The sequence below is a fragment of the Papio anubis genome, chromosome 11 (genome assembly GCF_008728515.1).
Source record: "Papio anubis isolate 15944 chromosome 11, Panubis1.0, whole genome shotgun sequence".
Lineage (NCBI taxonomy): Eukaryota > Metazoa > Chordata > Mammalia > Primates > Cercopithecidae > Papio > Papio anubis.
The window spans coordinates 31,676,478-31,696,025 of record NC_044986.1 but is presented as its reverse complement, the minus strand read 5'-3'; the positions used below and the strand labels follow the sequence as shown (position 1 = coordinate 31,696,025).

At 42.0% G+C, this 19,548-nt stretch overlaps 1 protein-coding gene across 6 annotated transcripts in view; it reads right to left on the bottom strand.

Moving 5' to 3' along the window:
- OGA (O-GlcNAcase) overlaps positions 1-19,548 on the bottom strand; it is a 35,504-nt gene that overhangs the window by 2,694 nt on the left and 13,262 nt on the right. The window contains exons 6-15 of one of the 6 annotated variants that reach the window (XM_021943608.2): positions 19,035-19,133; positions 17,013-17,297; positions 13,562-13,720; positions 12,143-12,756; positions 11,310-11,484; positions 7,249-7,334; positions 6,187-6,291; positions 4,667-4,752; positions 4,208-4,400; positions 532-613 (exon numbers count right to left, since the gene is read on the bottom strand). In XM_021943608.2, coding sequence (XP_021799300.1) covers positions 532-613; positions 4,208-4,400; positions 4,667-4,752; positions 6,187-6,291; positions 7,249-7,334; positions 11,310-11,484; positions 12,143-12,756; positions 13,562-13,720; positions 17,013-17,297; positions 19,035-19,133 — 1,884 coding nt within the window. Of the gene's footprint in view, positions 1-531; positions 692-4,207; positions 4,401-4,666; positions 4,753-6,186; positions 6,292-7,248; positions 7,335-11,309; positions 11,485-12,142; positions 12,757-13,561; positions 13,721-17,012; positions 17,298-19,034; positions 19,134-19,548 lie in introns of all 6 variants that reach the window. The other 5 variants (XM_003904159.3, XM_021943611.2, XM_021943609.2 and 2 more) reach the window with 5 other exon arrangements.

The window sequence follows — 19,548 nt, the reverse complement described above, 5'->3', positions numbered from 1 at the left end:
GCTAGGATTACAAGCATGAGCCACCAAGCCCAACCAGCATTTCTCAATTATTATTTTTGTTTTTTATTTTTGAGATGGAGTCTGCTCTGCCCAGGCTGGAGTGCAGTGGCGTGATCTCGGCTCACTGCAAGCTCCGCCTCCTGGGTTCACATCATTCTCCTGCCTCAGTCTCCCGAGTAGCTGGGACCACAGGCACCCGCTACCACACCCGGTTAATTTTTTGTATTTTTAGTAGAGACGGGGTTTCACCGTGTTAACCAAGATGGTCTCGATCTCCTGACCTTGTGATCCACCCGCCTCGGCCTCCCAAAGTGCTGGGGTTTACAGGCATGAGCCACTGCGCCCGGCCAACATTTCACAATTATTAATACACATGCAATTCTTCACCACTTATTAATTCAGAAACCAAATCATAAAAGGTGGGAAAAGCAGTATAAATTTACAATTCACTTCTTTCCTTTTATATCCAAAAATATATAGTTCTTTCCCTATCTTGCCCAAATACCACCAACTCCACAAATATGTACTCACCATTAGCCTTCAGTGAAGACAGGAGGCAAGCCATCATGCTTTTGGCCACACTTGGGTCAGTTACTTTTTTGTGAATGTCCATCTTTATCAGAGAAGGGAAATTAGCAAGGAAAGTTTCTGGCAATACTTCCTGTTCTTCATGGAAACTCAACATTATTTTCTGGAAAAATTAGAATCTCTTGACTTTCACAATAGTTACGCATTAGAATCTAACTCAACTACAGAACTCAGCAACAAGAAAGCAATACTTAATAACTCTTCCAGTCACTATGTAAGTTATCTCACACAGGATTATTCTGTAATTCTAGCTGAAGCGTTTTCACTTTTTTTGAGACAGGATCTTCTTGTTGCCCAGGCTGGAGAGAGGCAGGCATTCTCTCTCGTGTGCACAAGCGCGCACTCTCTCTTTCCCTATTTATATTGTCAGGGCTGGTCTCGAATTCCTGGGCTCAAGTGATCCTTCTAGCTCGGCCTCCTGAAGTGCTAGAATTACAGGTGTGTGCCACTGTGCCTGGCCACCGTTTTCATTTTTAAAAAGTTTGAGCCGGAGATCGAGCCCATGCTAGCTAACACAGTGAAACCCCGTCTCTACTAAAAAAAAAAATACAAAACATAAGCCGGGCGTGTTGGCCGGTGCCTGTAGTCCCAGCTACTCAGGAGGCTGAGGCAGGAGAACGGCGTGAACCCAGGAGGCGCAGCTTGCAATGAGCCGAGATTGCACCACTGCACTCCAGCCTGGGCTACAGAGTGAGACGCCCTCTCAAAAAAAAAAAAAAAGAAAAAAAAAAGTTTGGGCCGGGACTGGTGGTTCATGCCTGTAATCCTAGCACTTTGGGAGGCTGAGGCAGGCAGATTGCCAGAGCTCAGGAGTTTGTGACCAGCCTGGGCAACAAAATAAAACCCTGTATCTACTAAAAACACAAAAAATTAGCCAGGCATGGCGGCGTGCACTTGTAGTCCCAGCAACTCGGGAAGCTGAGGAAGGAGAACTGCTTGAACCCCAGAGACAGAGGTTGCAGTAGGCTGAGATCCCACCACTGCACTCCAGCCTGGGCAGGAAAAAGGGTTTGTCTGGCCAGGCGTGGTGGCTCACTCAAGCCTGTAATCCCAGAACTTTGGGAGGCCAAGGCAGGAGAATCACGTCAGGAGTTAGAGACCAGCCTGGCCAACATCGTGAAACCCCATCTCTAGTAAAAATACAAAAATTGGCTGGGCCTAGTGGTAATTCCAGCTACTGGGAGGCAGAGGTTGCAGTGAGCCGAGATCGCACCATTGCGCTCCAGCCCAGGTGAGAGACTCTGTCTCAAAAAAAAAAAAAGTCTAAATGCTATGTGGTATTGGATCCTAGAACAGGAAAAGGACATTAGCAGAAAAACTGGTGAATAAAGTTTGGTGTCTGATTAATAATAATGTACCCATGATGGTTACTTAGAGTTCACAAATACAGAAAATGGATAAGGAGTATATAGAAACTCTGTTTTAACTCGGCAACTTTTCTGTAAATCTAAAATCATTTAAAATACATAAAATATTTTAAGTTAATGTATTCCTTACATAAAAATGTGTAAATTTTATGTTATTTATATTTTACCACAAATTTTAAAAAGTTCGTATGCTGAAAAGTGTCAGATGTGGAACACCAATACATCAGCATTTCAATCACTAGCATAGTGTCAATGTAATCTCAAGTAAGCGAGGAAACACCAAACCAGCCTTTTGTTACACAGCCATGTGACTAAGGGCAGAAGGTAAAATATAGAAATAAACTATGAATAAAATGAGGCCCGGCGCAGCAGCTCATGCCTATAATCCCAGCACTTTGGGAGGCTGAGGAGGGCAGATCACCTGAGGTCGGGAGTTCAAGACCAGCCTGACCGACATGGAGAAACCCTGTCTCTATTGAAAATATAAAATTATCCGGGCGTGAGGCAGGAGAATTGCTTGAACCCGGGAGGTGGAGGTTGTGGTGAGCCAAGATTGGTTCACTGCACTCCAGCCTGGGCAACAAGAGCAAGACTCCGTCTCAAAAAAAAAAAAAAAGGACTATGAATACTTTGGTATGGTGGAGAGGGGTAGAGAATTTTAGAAAAGGAGAAGAGAAAGAACATGGAAGAAAAAAGTATCACAAGTAGGCGTCCAAATATGTTATTTACTGTGCATAAAAACTATCCCCAAGAAGGAACTATCTAAAAAATGCATGCACTGGCCAGGCACAGTGGCTCACGCTTGTAATCCTAGCACTTTAGCAGGCTGAGGCAGGCAGAATGCTTGAGCTCAGGAGTGTGAGATCAGCCTGGGCAACATGGTGAAACCCCATCTCTACCAAAAAAATTGGCTGATGCTTGGTGGCTTGCACCTGTAGTCCCAGCTACTTGCAGGGCTGATGCAAGAGGATAACTTGAGACTGGGAGGTCAAGGCTGCAGTGAGCCATGTTTGTGCTATTGCATTCCTGGATGACAAGGTGAGACACTGTCTCAAAACAACAACATATACTGATGTATAAACCAAAATAATCATATAATATATTGGCCAACATGGGGCACACAACTTTTTTGGAGATGAAAAATGTATTTAAGTTGGGACAGGACAGACTAAGAAGTGCTCCTATCACAAAGTAGACTCTCAAGAGAAGCTCACTCTTATTTTTAAATCACAATGTAGAATGCATTACTCAGAAGGCAAGTTATTAACCTTCTGACAACCAACCAAACAGATTTAAATTACTTAAATTGTCCTGAGTACTCAACAAAACGACCATAGTATCTTTTGTTTTTTTGAAACTGAGTTTTGCTCTGCCGCCCAGGCTGGAGTGCAGTGGCACAATCTCGGCTCACTGCAACCTCCGCCTCCTGGGTTCAAGCAATTCTCCTGCCTCAGCCTCCTGAGTAGCTGGGATTACAGGCGCCTGCCACCATGCCCAGCTAATATTTTTTGTATTTTTAGTAGAGACGGAGTTTCACCACGTTGGCCAGGCTGGTCTTGAACTCCTGACTTCAGGTGATACACCCGCCTTGGCCTCCCAAAGTGCTGGGATTACAGGCACGAGTCACCGTGCCTGGCCAAGACCATAGTATCTTTTTTTTTTTTTTTTTTGAGACGGAGTCTCGCTCTGTCACCCAGGCTGGAGTACAGTGGCCGGATCTCAGCTCACTGCAAGCTCTGTCTCCCAGGTTTATGCCATTCTCCTGCCTCAGCCTCCCGAGTAGCTGGGACTACAGGCGCCCACCACCTCGCCCGGCTAGTTTTTTTGTATTTTTAGTAGAGACGGGGTTTCACCGTGTTAGCCAGGATGGTCTCGATCTCCTGACCTCGTGATCCGCCCGTCTCGGCCTCCCAAAGTGCTGGGATTACAGGCTTGAGCCACCGCGCCCGGCCGACCATAGTATCTTTAAAACAAAGAGGAAAAAAGTGTTGTCTTTACTGTGTTTTCACCTGAGAAAATATTACAACAGTACTCCCAAATAAAAAATTGTCCTAATATTGGGGAAACAGTGAAAAATGTCATGATAAGAATAAGCCATAAGAATTCTTTCTGCAAGAAAATTAACTTACAAAAGCACTAAGATTTTATGACGTATCTACGTACTTTTCCATTTTAGTAAGTACTTTAATAAAACAAAACAAAACAAAACAAAAAAACCATTACCATAGTATAATTCTTAACCTGTGTATTACCTCAGCCTCAGAGAGTTCCTTGTCACCATTTGGCTTGGTATACTTCTCCTGCATGAAGGGTATCCAGGAAATTTTACATTTTTTAATAAAGGGGGTCACATCTACAGTGCCCAAGGCGTAACCACATATGCCATCTTCATCTTCTAGGACAAAGCAGTAATCCAGGCTGAGGGAAAGCAGCCCTCCTACTAACCTGCTCAGAAAGAAAGAGGCCACAGTAAACTTAAGTTGCTAATATAAAATTCAGACTTCAGTGATGTAAGACCCACTGTACTTGAATGAACTTACGGAAGCTACATTTAGTTTAAGAAGGAACTGGAAATGCACACACATTCAGATTTTACTAAAGCCAAAGTCGGATATAAAATAAATGAATGTATTTCCAGTCATCACCTCCCCTCAATCTGATAAGCCTGGCTATAAAAGGTCTATTCCCAAATCCAAATACTCATCACATACTTGTCTCCAATAAGATCAGGCTGACTTTGAAAGGGTAAACCCACTCCATCGTCATACATTTCTCTGCAAATCTTGTACACGGATGCCTGAAAATATAATCTAGTTAAGCAACACATCAAGAAAAATGGTAGCAGAATCTAAAAATATAACTCACAAGTCAGTCTGAGGAGGGAGTAACAAAATGGCCTATCAGAAATATCACCTCTTCTTTGTAAAATAAAGATTTATTCATTGAGTCAGATTTGTAAAACCAGCAAAAAACAGCAAGGTTTGAGGAATACTGAGAATTGGCTTTTATAGAGGATGGTTTTTGTTTTTGTTCTTTGAGACAGAGTCTTGCTATCACCAGGCTGTAGTGCAGTGGCGCAATCTGGGCTCACTGCAGCCTCTGCCTCCTGGGTTCAAGCAATTCTCTTGCCTCAGGCTCCTGAGTAGCTGGGATTACAGGTGCGTGCCACTACACCCAGTTAATTTTTATATTTTTAGTAGAGACGGGGTTTCACCATGTTGGTCAGGATGGTCTCGATCTTCTGACCTCGTGATCCGCCTGCCTCGGCCTCCCAAAGGTGTGAGCCACCGCCCCCAGCCTACAGAGGATGACTTTTGATAGTAAGTTGTGTTCAAAGGCCAGCAAACCTTGAGGTATAGTCTCTTGACTTTCTATACATTAGGGATACTTCTAAAATGTTTAAACCTGTTACTGTATTTTTTTATTTTTGTGTCGCCCAGGCTGCACTTGCGCGATCTCGGCTCACTACAACCTCCACCTCCTGGGTTCAAGTGATTCTCCTGCCTTAGCCTCCCAATCAGCTGGGATTACAGGCATGTGCCACCATACCCATCTAATTTTTTTTTGAGACAGAGTCTCGCTCTGTTGCCTAGGCTGGAGTGCAATGGCACGATCTCGGCTCACTGCAACCTCTGCCTCTAGGGCTCAAGGGATTCTCCAGCCTCAGCCTCCAGAGTAGCTGAGATTACAGGCACACCCAACTAACTTTTTTTATTTTTAATAGAGACCATGTTGGCCAGGCCAGTCTCGAACTCCTGACCTCAGGTAATTTGACCGCCTCGGTCTCCCAAATTGCTGGGATTACAGACGTGAGCCACCGCGCCTGGCCCTGTTACTGTCTTTAAACAGTCTTGCTTTTTTTCTTTAGTTGATTGTCAACAGCCTGTAGGTACTTCACAATTGAAAATTACAGAACACCAATATATTAGAGAAAATCAGTCAAGGACAACACATCATTTAGACACATTAACTATTTTGTAACTCCAACTCTGAATACAATTCATCTGACTTTTTCAAGGGAGAAATTAAAGAACTTGGCACAAGATGTTAGAAGTCTAAACTCCTTAGATTCTTCCTTAAATTTCTCAAGATACATTGAATGTTTTAATGAACTTTCTCCATCTAAAGTTTGCAGTTTTAAGACAGGATTCTTTTAACCAGTGAGTTCAAAGGTAAGTTTTAAGTGTGCACCATATCCATACACCAAGTTGGTAGGTAGAGAGACAATTACCTCATCTTTAGGAAAATAAGGTCTTATAGTATAAACTTTGGAGGTAGGAGTCAGTGGAGGTGGCTGAAAAAAGAGATCATTTGCCCCATCAATTGGCAGCAAACGCTGTGGGAAGAAAAAAAAGGAGATGGATTAGTGTTGGGAAGGTATCCATTTCTTTAAATGGGTGTGCACTGCAGATTACCAACTTATATTAACTGGCTACTGCAGGCAGACCTAAAGAAGAGGGGTGTACTATGCTTTACTAATAGAAATACCTCTTTGCTGGGGGAGGGGAGTGCTTCTGAATAGAAATTACCCACTCTGAGTTACAGCTTTAGTGGCATATTAATGGGGATTTAATTTACAGTAAAAACAAAAACAAAAACAAAAACAAACCTATTCCAATTATGACAAATCTATTTTTTTAAACCTATCTTAGATAGACCATCTCTCTAAGATAAGATGGCAGAACAGAATGTCAGGAGGAGAGGTTTGGTCTGAAGAGGGTTATCTGTCCAGGAGACGCTTTATCCCCAAAGCAATGCGCTTCAGTTTGCTGTGCGCAGCAGAGCACCTGTTGGGGGGAGAAAAGTAGAGCACCTAGAAAGTCCATGAACAAATTCCAGCAGCAAAAAAACTTTGTTAAATTTTCAGCAATGGACAATTCTTTCAAGCACATTATATTTACAAAATAATTGGATAAATATCCAAAAGCTCTTTCACCATTTATTTGCATAATTACTATTTTTTGCTCATGGAGTTTCCACTGGCAGACAAGCATGCGCGCATTGTGCATTGCGGGCGCAGATTAAAATGCTGTGCGACCTGCAAAGAAACAATGTGAAGTGTATACCTAGAGCCGCTGCGCTTCGCAGGCGCGGGGGGGATTGGCAGCATCTCCTTCAGAAATTACTGTGAAAGAGGAGGAAAATTTGATTTAAAAATCCAGCTATGTAACTAAATTGAATTTGGGACTAGAAAGCCTTCGGCAGACCAATCCTTCCAGCCATCTGATGCGCAACATAAGGTTTCTCATAAAACAAAGAAAATGTCAATTCAGTTGTGAATTCATATTGATACCTGGAACTCTCCTGCTAGACCACCTCTAAAGGCCCAGGGTTCTTGGTCTCCAATTAAGAATTGTGCTGAAGAATGACTACGACACCCTGTTGAGATCAGATCCAAGCGGAGAACGTTACGAGAAAGGGGATTTCCTGGGGTCTCAAATGTCCAACAAACTGACAAACACTTCGTGGAAATAGCTCTCTAACAATAATCAGGGTTTCAGGGCAAGGCTATGATAATAATTATTATTTTTAAAAATAGTAATGGCATTTCAATACTAATGTTCCTTCTTCCAATTAATAAATAATCAGTATTATCAGTTCTACTCTTCAATTACGGGAAGGAAAGTAAATCCCAAGTTTGTCTGGGTTAACTTCATATATTCCCTAGATATTATACAAATCAAGCTAGCTGCTTGCTCTGTCATAAAATTGCAGTAACTATAAACTAAAATGACTGACAGATGATTAGACACTTTATTATCACAGCCCATGAAGGAATTAAACCTGTCTGAAGTCACATTTTACATTTTGAGGAAGGGTACAGGTAAGGGAAAAGGGCGGGGGAAGAGGATTAATCTTGTCAGAAAACTAAGGTCAGTAGAATAAAATACAAGAAATTAAGTTGACAAAATGAAACACAATGAGAAAAATTTTTTTGGACAAAATTCAAAATCAGACTTGGCTAATAACAATACCAGTCTGACAGATTCTGAAAACTAAGGAGAGCCAATTGATGTTATTTTGTCCAGAGCTAAATACACTTTTCTTAAAAGTATGACAGTATCTGGTTCCTCTGACCAGCCATTATAATCTTTGCAAAACACCGAATATACACATGGAATACAGAAGTCACTATTAAAGTCACCACTTAACTAATAGGCAATAAAGCTAGCTAACAGTAAGACATAATTAAAGGCAAATGTTTGGAGGCCAAATCAAAATCACTTGCCTAGTCTTCTGACAAGATAAAGCAGCGCAATATAGTTCTTTTCCATTGGAAGACAGCATTCTACCTCCTGTTCAAGTTAACAGTCTCATCAGTACAAGATATAGTGTGCTAGTCAGACAGTCCCAAAGCAAACCAATTTTTTGTTAACAATTCAGCCCATTAAGAGATTGTATCTGGTTTGTCATTTTTCAAGGGTAGGGGTACTTTTAAAAAACATAAAATGTAGTATTTGTAAAATAAATATGAAACAGGGTCAAAATTTAGACTATAAGAGAACCTGTCCCATTCCGTAACTCAGTGTAATTTACACTGCAGGAAAAAAACTATACCTCTCAAACTTTAAGATCAGCCAATTTCCCCTACCCTCTACTTTGAGACTACAACATAACTAGCACTTCCAACTATTACAATAAAAAGCTGCATGTACGAAGAGCTGTGTAAATGAAAACATGGTTAATGCCTCAGTCGCTGCGCAAACGTGACTTCAGTTCATGTCTACCGCCCTTAAATCTACCTCAGCTACCTCACAGATAGAACCTTGCAATTTAAACTAATTAATCATGACGCGCTGTGAACATCTGCCGCTGTCCATCCAATAGTAGTAGACACTTGTGCTGAGGATTCTCCCATCTGTACACAATGGGGAAGAAGATAATAGAAGTCATTAGTAATCAAAAGTACTGCATAGCCACATTGTTTAAAGGACTGAATGCCAGCTGGACTGGAGAGAGGAGGAAAAGGAAGGGTTCTAATCAGTAAACCCCTGAAATTACTACAGAACCAAGAAAATACTCTCCCTGTCGTGAGCTTTTGTAAAGCTATGTGGATACGAAGATAATTATTTAAAACTTTTAAGATGTTACAAGATGGGGATGTCCAATCTTTTGGCTTCCCTGGGGCACACTGTAAGAACTGTCTTGGGCCACACATAAAATACACTAATTACAGCTGATGAGCTTAAAAAATAAATAAATTTAAGAAACTCACAATGTTTTAAGAAAGTTTACAAATCTGTGTTGAGCCACAGGTTGGACAAGCTTGCTATAAGAGCTTGGGATTGTGTAAGAGCTATCTATATAATTTTGGAAAGCTACCACCATAAATGCTTAGTGCAGACATAAAAACCCTAAGAAACAAACAATACTGTGTATAATCAAGAATTTAACTTCTAATAATTCTTAAATTAAAAACTGAGTATCAAATGTTTTCTGTAATGTATTTCAAGCTCAATAATCCAAATTTCAGGTTCAAAATTCCTAAGGGCCTTAGAAACTTAAGTTTAAATCCCTATAAGAATTAATTATAAGAACCTGAGCAGAAGCCTGGAAGGCACATGTTGTCATCCAACAACCAATATTGAGGTCTCCTGAGCCTAACGGTAGATGTCTCCCATGTGTAGGAGCTATACGGAGCCTCCCCGCCCACCTCTGCCTCCCCAGAGATGAAGTCTCGCTCTGTCACCCAGGCTGGAGTGCAGTGACACGATCTCGGCTCACTGCAACCTCCACCTCCTGGGTTCAAGTGATTCTTCTGCCTCAGCCTCCCGAGTAGCTGGGACTACAGGCATGTGCCATCATGCCCAACTAATTTTTGTATTTTTAGTAGAGATGTGGTTTCACCATATTGGCCACACTGGTCTCGAACTCCTGACCTCATGATCTGCCCACCTAGGCCTCCCTAAGTGCTGGGACTACAGGTTTGAGCCGCTGTGTGCAGCCAATATTTCCTTTTTTTTTTTGAGATGGCATCCCCCTCTGTCACCCAGGCTGGAGTACAGTGGTGTGATCTCAGCTCACTGCGACCTCTGCCTCCTGAGTTCAAGCGATTCTCCTGCTTCAGCCTCTCAAGTAGCTGGGATTACAGGCATGCACCACCACGAGTGGCTAATTTTTGCATTTTTTTAGTAGAGACGGGGTTTCACCATGTTGGCCAGGCTGGTCTCGAACTCCTGACCTCAAGTGATCCGCCCGCCTCAGCCTCCAAGAGCGCTGGGATTACAGGGGTGAGCCACTGCGCCCGAAGCTATACAGAGCCTTTTACCATGAGGTCAGAATACTCTCTTCCACCTGTTATATACAGCAATCCCAAAAAAGTTATATATTTTCAAATTAACAATCAGAGACTCTACTTTTAGTAGCTAATTAGCTGTATCACAGGGAAACTTTTTTTTTTTTTTTTTAAACATTTAACAGCCCAGAAGGTATACAGGCAGAAAGTGGAAAATCTCACTACTACTTTTTATTCTAAGCTCACGGTGTTTCAGATATCAATTTCACAACCAAGACCATGAACCCCATTCACAGTATTTGTGACTACTATGAAAACTATGACAGGTCAGTCAGCCTTGCTGCCTGCTGTGTGCTGTATATAAGTCCATTACATATTCCTTATAGCTGGATTGAAAACCTGAAAATGAAATGAGGTCCCTAGAGAAACTTGGCCATGCTGGTGCTTTTTACCAAGTTTGACAATTAAAAAAAAAAAAAAAAAAGTGTTCAAAGGAGACATACAAAAGTCCATCCATTTAATGCAGCAGAGATGTTTTAGGGGACTACAATTTCTATCCCCTGGTAAAACCAACACTTGGTAGAAGGATAAAGAAAAAGTCACGTGAAATACTGAATAGCACCAGAATAGCCTTACACTAAAGCTCGCATGCGCACAGGGCTGGGAGGATGGCTTCCTCTTGCCAGGCCCCTTAGAGGTCATTTCAGCAATTGTTCTGTTAAACATAGCATTAATGTTATCAAGACACAGCAAGCAGCAGAAAGCTTATGGAGTCACATTTCATAGTGTCTCATCTCCAAATCAGATAAAAGTGGTATACAGGGTTCCATCCAGAAAGCATTCAGTCAGAGCAAGTTAAAGTCAGTACACTTTCTAACATATTTTTTAAGATACTTATGCTGAATTAGCCCAAGGGAGAAAAATTAATGTGCTTGATGTATTTACTAAGACTTGCATCTCAAGTCTTCAATAATGCCTACTTTTGAAAGAAATCTAGGCAAAGAATTGAAAAGACTTGGAAACGTGCCAATTCCCTAAATGTTTTTCTCCCTGTGGGATAATTTTTTTTTAAAGGGACAATATATTTGAGGAGAAGAGATTATTCCTGGTACACCTACCTAACCACTGTACAAAAGACTTCACCATAGACATTATACTCTTGATATCCCAAACATAGGAGTACATGTCATAAAGGATTGTCCTGTTGGCACAATTGGACAGCCGAGTGAACATTCCCATCACTAGTCCACACATCTCTTCAAACTTGGCTGCTCGTGACCGCCATTCTTCAATCTATTGAGGATCAATAAAAAGACTCAAAAAATTGCAAGCTTAACAAAATAATCTGAGACAGTTACATATTAAGCTGTGTATGTTGTCAGGTATTGGCAATTTATCCTAACCATTAAAGTATCGCTTTGTGTCTCCCCAAACTGACAAATATTCCTAAAATAACACTTTTCCTTTTGGTAACTAGAAGGGCAAAATATGAAACTGAAGGTACCAGATTTAGCAGAGTCCACATCCACTGTAAATAACATACTTTTTTTTTTTTTTAAGACAGTTTCCCTCTTGTCACCCAGGCTGGAGTACAATGGCGCAATCTCAGCTCACTGCAAACTCCACCTCCCAGGTTCAAGCGATTCTCCTGCCTCAGCCTCCTGAGTAGCTGGGATTACAGGTGCCCGCCACCATGCCCAGCTAATTTTTGTATTTTTAGTAGAGATGGGGTTTCACCTTGTTGGCCAGGCTGATCTCGAACTCCTGCCCGCTTCGGCCTCCCAAAGTTCTGGGATTACAGGCATGAGCCATCATACCCAGCCTAAAGAACATATTCTAAAACATGGTCAATTTTCTGTCAGTTACAGTGTACTCATTTAAGAACTTTCTCCACATTACCAGTATGGGGAACCACCCAGGCTTCAGCAGCTGGCAAATTAAACATACTCACTTTTTCAGAGTCTTTTCCTTTGCAGTTGACACTGACAACACTACTATTTGCTCGAAGCCACTGAAATTCTCGTAACATCTGTGCTCCTTTGGGTCCATGCTCATAAGGAAGGTAGAACAGATCAGCAAGTAACTGCAAATCCTCCAGGGTCACTGGTTCCGCAGTGTATAAAGGTTTTTCATTTGGACCTGGCACAAACTGCTCCTTGTTTGTCTGTTCATCAGTCTGCATAGGGGCAATGTCACTAATACAATCTTCTTGCATGGACATCTCTGGGGATTTTGATTCAGCTATGCTCTCTTTATCAGTGTCCATTGGTTTCAATTCCTCTGCCATTTTCGCTTCAACAATTTCACTCAGTATTTGACTGTCATTCTTGTGGTCCGTTTCTTCTTGTTTTTCCACCACCATGTCCATGGGTTCTTCATCAGGCTGTTTCTTTTCTTCTTCCTTGGTCAGAGTAGTAGGCTCACCACTCAAGGCTGCTCCCTGGCTCATAATGGGCTCCTGATAAACTGTTGTTACTACGGTTGTGGCATTTAAAGAAGGTGCTGCAACTAAAGGAGTCCCATCAACTACACTTGCTTTAGCTCCACTGTGTGCAACTTGCCTACCTACAAAAACAAATGTATAAATAAATAAAATGGTCACAGAGATAATTAGAATTAGAGACAGAACACATTAGATTCAGAAAGATGCTTTATCATATTTGTTAAGTGGAACCTCAATGTTAGATTCAAATTAATTTGATCTCTAAGAAAAATGAGATTTATCTACACCACTAGGAATGCAGGAATGGACGGGGGTTGGGAGGTAATAAACATGCCAACATCTACTATTACATTCTGTTTTGAAAATTTTTATCTAAAAACCCTTAAATTACTTCAAAAAATTTATTTTTAAGAGAAAATAGCATTCCATCAAAATAAAAGCTATTTAAGACCAAAAGTAAGATTTAAAAATCCTTATTCTCTAGACCCCCCAATTTCATTTAATTTCACTTTGCTTAGTGGGCCTAAGGTAAGGCACATGACAGTGTTTTGTTTTTTGTTTTTTGTTTTTTTTTTTGAGATGAAGTCTCACTCTGTCACCCAGGCTGGAGTGCAGTGGTGCAATCTTGGCTCACTGCAACCTCCGCCTCCCAAGTTCAGGCGACTGTCCTGCCTCAGCCTCCCAAGTAGGTGGGACTACAGGCACATGCCACCATGCCTGGCTAATCTTTGTATTTCTAGTAGGGACAAGGTTTCACTATGTTGGCCAGGCTGGTCTTGAACTCCTGACCTCACGTGATCCACCTGCCTCGGCCTCCCAAAGTGCTGAGATTACAGGTGTGAGCCACCGCACCTGGGCGACAGTGTTATTTACTTTGTGACTCAACTATTTGATCTAACCCCCTTAACAAAGAATGGCCAAACTCACTGCTGTACTGATGAGGCACACCAAACTCTTGCAACCATTCTGTTAAAGCTAGCTTTAGAGCCATCTGTGGACTATAGAGTACATCAGTTTCAATATCTTCATCACTGCCTTCATTTTCTAACTTTATTTGGATGGATACAGTACTATCTTCACTGTCAGCTGCAAAAAATAAAAATAAAAAAAGAGCACAAAAATACTTTTGATTACAAAATCCTTCTGACAAGTGAGAAGAATAAATGCAACTAATTGTCACAGTATAACCACAGAAACGACTAGAATCAGAACAAACCTTAAACATAAAAATGCAAATAAAAGCAAGACCCTTCACTGAACGATTTCATCTAGGATAGTAACCTAAATGCAATGCTAAATGTAAAATCTCAATTGAAATAAGAAATATAAATTTTAGTATCAGTGGAAGAGTCAATCTGAAATGTCCACTAAGTACTAATTGTTGGGAAGTCAAGGTCAAAAGTACCATGCTTTTGTATGAAGAAAACATTGCATAGCCTTCAGGGCCCTGTAACTTTTTTTTTTTTTTGAGATGGGAGTCTCACTCTGTCACCCAGGCTGGGAGTGCAGTGTAATTGGGACTAGCAGGCCATGCCACCATGCCCAGCTAATTTTGCAGGCTATTAGTAGAGATGGGTTCATGTTGGCCAGGCTGGTCTCAATCCCTGACCTCGATCCGCCTACCTAGGCCTCCCAAAGTGCTCGGATTACAAGCGTGAACCACTACGCCCAACCATATCATTATTATTAATAAAAGCATTGAGGGAAAATGAAGAGGCCGGGCGTGGTGGCTCATGCCTGTAATCCGAGCACTTTGGGAGGCCTAGGTAGGCGGATCACGAGGTCAAGAGTTCGAGACCAGCCAGGCCAACATGGTGAAACCCCATCTCTACTAATAATACAAAAATTAGCTGGGCATGGTGACAGGCACCTGTAATCCCAGCTACTCGGGAGGCTGAAGCAAGAGAACTGCTTGAACCGAGGGGTCAGAGATTGCAGTGAGCTGAGATCTGGCCATTGCATTCCAGTCTGGACAACAAGAGCAAGATTCCGTCTCAAATATAAAAAAAGAAGAGATAATCGACAGAGACCCACAAATTAGCACACATAAGGCAACAAAGCTCTGAGCTAGGATAGTGATAGAGAAAATTAAGTCTGAATTCTTTGGTTTTGTACTTAAAAACTCAATTCTTAGCTTTCCTTAACATTTCCTGCATATGTCCCAGGTTTGGATAGTGTCTGCCACCCTTAATATGTTCCACGCTCTGCCTTAAAAGATGTAGGAGTTAAGTGCCATGTACACTGACAGCACTGAAATTACATTCCCAATTTTTGTTTTTCATTGAGGAGAGGAGGATGACTGAACCAATATTCCTATTTTTTTTTTCTAATCGGGAGAGGAGGATGACAATGACTGAGCCAAAAGGGAGACATTAATTCAATAAAAAATTCAAAGCAGGAGTATGGAACTGAGAAATAGACCACAACTATTAATATTCCTACATACTATCATGACACTTCAGTAGCCCAAAATGGGCCAAAATTCAGGGAATTTCAAAAGTTCAGTGTACAGGCTGGATGCGGTGGCTCACGCCTGTAATCCCAGAACTCTGGGAGGCAGAGGCAAGCAGGATCACCAGGTCAGGAGTTCGAGACCAGCCTCACCAACATGGTGAAACCCCGTCTCCATGAAAACTATAAAAATCAGCCGGGTGGGGTGGCGTGCACCAGTAATCCCAGCTACTCAGGAGGCTGAAGCAGGAAAATCACTTGAACCAGGGAGGCGGAGGTTGCAATAAGCCAAGATTGCACCACTGCACTTCAGCCCGGGCAACAGAGCAAGACTCTGTCTCAAAGAAAAAAAAAAATTTTCAGTGTTCAGTGTTTTTCACCTCCAGCCCACAAACCTTTAATACCCAGCAAACTCTCCTCATACTTTGATCCAGCTTAAAAGTCTGTGAAATCTCTTAGCAAAAATAATCACTCTCCCCCGTGTTCCCACGGCATTTTATAAATTAAACTATTACAACACTTATCACACTATCATACTATTGTCTATAAGCCTTACCCAACACTAGACTGTTTCTCAAAAGTAGGAATGGCCAGGCGCAGTGGCTCACGCCTGTAATCCCAGCCCTTTGGGAGGCTGAGGCGGGTGGATCACCCAAGGTCGGCAGTTCAAGACCAGCCAGACCAACATGGAGAAACCCTGTCTCTGCTAAAAATACAAGATCAGCCAGGTATGGTGGCGCATGCCTGTAATCCCAGCTACTCGGTAGGCTGAGGCAGGAGAATCGCTTGAACCTGGGAGGCAGAGGTTGCAGTGAGCCAAGATCGTACCACTGCACTAGCCTGGCAACAAGAGCAAGACTCCATCTCAAAAAGAAAAAAAAAGTAGGAACTACTTTATTCTTTGCCACCTCAGTGCCCATGATCACACATCTGCCACATGATAGATAATTAAAATGTAAATAAACAATTATCAAACACCTTACTTAGAACTCTATTAGAGATTTTTCATTAATTAAAAATTAGTAAGCCAATGTCTAAAACAAGACTATATTCCATTCGGCCAGGCAGGGTGGCTCATGCCTGTAATCCCAGCACTCTGGGAGGCCTAGGCGGACGGATCACCTGAGATCAGGAGTTCGAGACCAGTCTGGCCAATATGATGAAACCCTGTCTCTACTTTAAAAAAAAAAAAGCAAAAATAAGCCGGGCATGCCTGTAATCCCAGCTACTTGGGAGGCTGAGGCTGGAGAATCGCTTGACCCTGGGAAGCAGAGTTTGCAGTGAGCTGAGATTGTGCCACTGCACTCCACTCTAGCCTGGGCGATGGAGCAAAACTCTGTCTCATAAAAAAAGAGTATGTTCCATAAATGATAAATGTAAGCTGAATCTAAATGATCTAAGTGACTCAGATTCCGAGTATCCAGTCATCTAAAATATGCTTTTCAATAAAATTGCCTGAAAATACATTTTATCGGAATGATTCTAGAGATAATGGAAACACTTAAAGACTGTCTCCTCTAGTACTCAGACTTCAAAGACTGAATCCTATTTTATTTTTATTTATTTGATAGGGTCTTCAACTGTTGTCCAGGCTGGAGCGCAGTTCCTGGGCTTATTGGCAAGCCACCACGCCGCTTCTGAATCATACTAAAAAAAAAAAAAAAACAACTGAGGCCAAGAGGTTAAGTGACTTGTCCAAAGACACTCAACCTTTCTTCTTATCATATACATCTTCATCAACAGAATGAAACAACATACCGTAATAAAACCACTTAGTTTTGTTTCCTTCTTAGTGAAACAAAATAATTTTTTAAAAAAATAAATAAAACTGCTTCAGTTGTGATGACAAAGGAAAGTATACTTTCCACTGGCTCTAGTTAACCCCAGCTCTCCTCCCAAGGTGAAGGATCAAGTACAGGCTACTTACTCATCACTACATCTTTTCTCACTCCGTTCATGTTTGATTTGTACCAGGTGGCAAGGGTGTGGATAGCAACATAGTTGGCTTCAAATTCACAATTTGGATTAGTCAGGACTCCTTTTAACCGTGGGATGAGTTCTGTGGATCTTCCTTTGTACGGGCCCAGAAACAGTCTCTTCTGATCATAATCATTAGCATGAATGTTATCCCAGATTACTGGCGCTCTCTTAATAATCTTAGACACTTCTTCAATGGACTCTACTGGAATTTCTTTAGAAACAACTTTGGGACCTAGAAATAACGACAACCATTTGTTAAAAGAATTGTGGTTCTTGGCCAGACGCATTGGCTCATACCTGTAATTCCAGCACTTTGGGAGGCCAAGGTGGGCGGATCATTTGAGCCCAGGAGTTCGGACCAGCCTGGGCAACACAGCGAGACCCTATTTTTTAATTTTAAGTTTAAAAATATATTTTTTTAAAAAAGAATCATGGTTCTTTAAAATATAATGGCCATATAACTTTTTATTGTGTTTTCCTTACATGTACACTTTTTTTTTTTTTTTTTTTTTTTGGAGACAGAGTCTCACTCTGTTGCCCAGGCTGGAGTGCAATGGTGAGATCTTGGCTCACTGCAAGCTCCACCTCCTGGGTTCATGCCATTCTCCTGCCTCATCCTCCTGAGTAGCTGGGACTACAGGCGCCTGCCACCACGCCCAGCAAATTTTTTGCATTTTTTAGTAGAGTCAGGGTTTCACCATGTTAGCCAGGATGGTCTCGATCTCCTGACCTTGTGATCTGCCAGCCTCAGCCTCCCAAAGTGCTGGAATTACAGGCATGAGCCACCGCGCTCAGACCCTTCCATGTACATTTTATAACAACTTTTCTTTTTCTGAGACAGGGTCTCCTCTGTTACCCAGACTGAAGGGCAATGGAGTAATCATAGCTCAATGTAGCCTTGAACTCCTGAGCTCAAGCAATCCTCTCACCTGAGCCTCCCAAGTAGCTGGGACTACAGGTGTGCCCCACCATGTCACAGTAATTAAAACATTTTTTGTACAGATAAGGACTTCCTATGTTGCCCAGGCTAATCTTAAACTCCTGGCCTCAAGCGATCCTCCTACCTCAATTCAAGCCTCCCACAGCACTGGGATTACAGGCGTGAACCACTGCATCCAGCCACAATTTTTCTTTTGAAAACAAAGCAACACGTCTTTTACTGGGCTTTATTTTTTCATTTTATAAAAGAGAAGAGTTTCCTAAACACTGCTTAGGGCTGGGATCAATACCCTTTAGCCCAGTTCCCTATAAATCTTTATTATTTATTAACTGAATTTTTTTTTTTGAGATAGGGTCTCACTCTGTTGCTCAGGCATGTTCACAGCTCACTGCAAACTCTACCTCCCGGGGTCAAGTGATCCTTCCACCTTAGCCTCCCAAGTAGCTGGGACTACAGGCGTGTACCACCCCACCTGGCTAAGTTTTTTTATTTTTTGCACAGTCTCCCTATGTTGTCTAAGCTGGTCTTTAACTCCTGGGAGCTTCCACCTCAGGCTCCCCAACCATGATAAATGTTTTTTTATATTAAGAGAATAAGTAAACTTTGTAAAAGAAAGTGTATTTCAACAAGTTCTCTGGGCCAGGTGCAATGGGTCACACCTGTAATCCCAGTACTTTGGGAGGCCGAGGTGGGCAGATCACCTGAGGTCAGGAGTTTGAGACCAGTCTGGCTAACATGGAGAAACCCCGTCTCTACTAGAAATACAAAAATCAGCTGGGCGTCATGGTACATGCCTGTAATCCCAGCTACTCAGGAGGCTGAGGCAAAAGAATCGCTTGAACCCGGGAGGCAGAGGTTGCGGTGAGCTGAGATTGTGCCACTGCACTGCAGCCTGGGCAACAAGAGCAAAACTCCATCTCAAACAAAAAAACAAACAACAACAAAAAAGGTATTCAATTAACAAGAACAAGCAATTTCTCTAAGTCCTAGTTAATTCAAGTTTGACTGTATGAATCTTAAAAGACTTACCTGTCCAAAGCACTTCAATTCCAGGTAGAAGCTTTTCACCCACAGTCCTTAAATACGGAGACTGAGACACATTTGGATAACAGAAAGTGCCACAATATTCTAAATGTAGGGAGAAAAGTAAAAAAGTCAGGAACAAAATATTCATGGGTTTTTTGTTTGTTTGTTTTCTTTGAGATGGAGACTCGCTCTGATGCCCAGGCTAAAGTGCAGTGATGAAATCTCGGCTCACTGCAACCTCCGCCTCCTGGGCTCAAGCTATTCTCCTGCCTCAGCCTCCCGAGTAGCTGGGACTACAGGTGCACGCCGCCATGCCTGGCTAGTTTTTTTTTTATTTTAGTAAAGACGGGGTTTCACCATGTTGCCCAGGCTGGTTGCAAACTCCTGAGCTCAATCTGCCCGCCTCGGCCTCCCAAAAGGATCATGGGTTTTTGAATGTGGAAAAAAATGTCTGCCAATTCTAAATTCTTTTCATCCAAATGATAAAAGGCCTCCTACAAGGAATTAAATTCAAGTG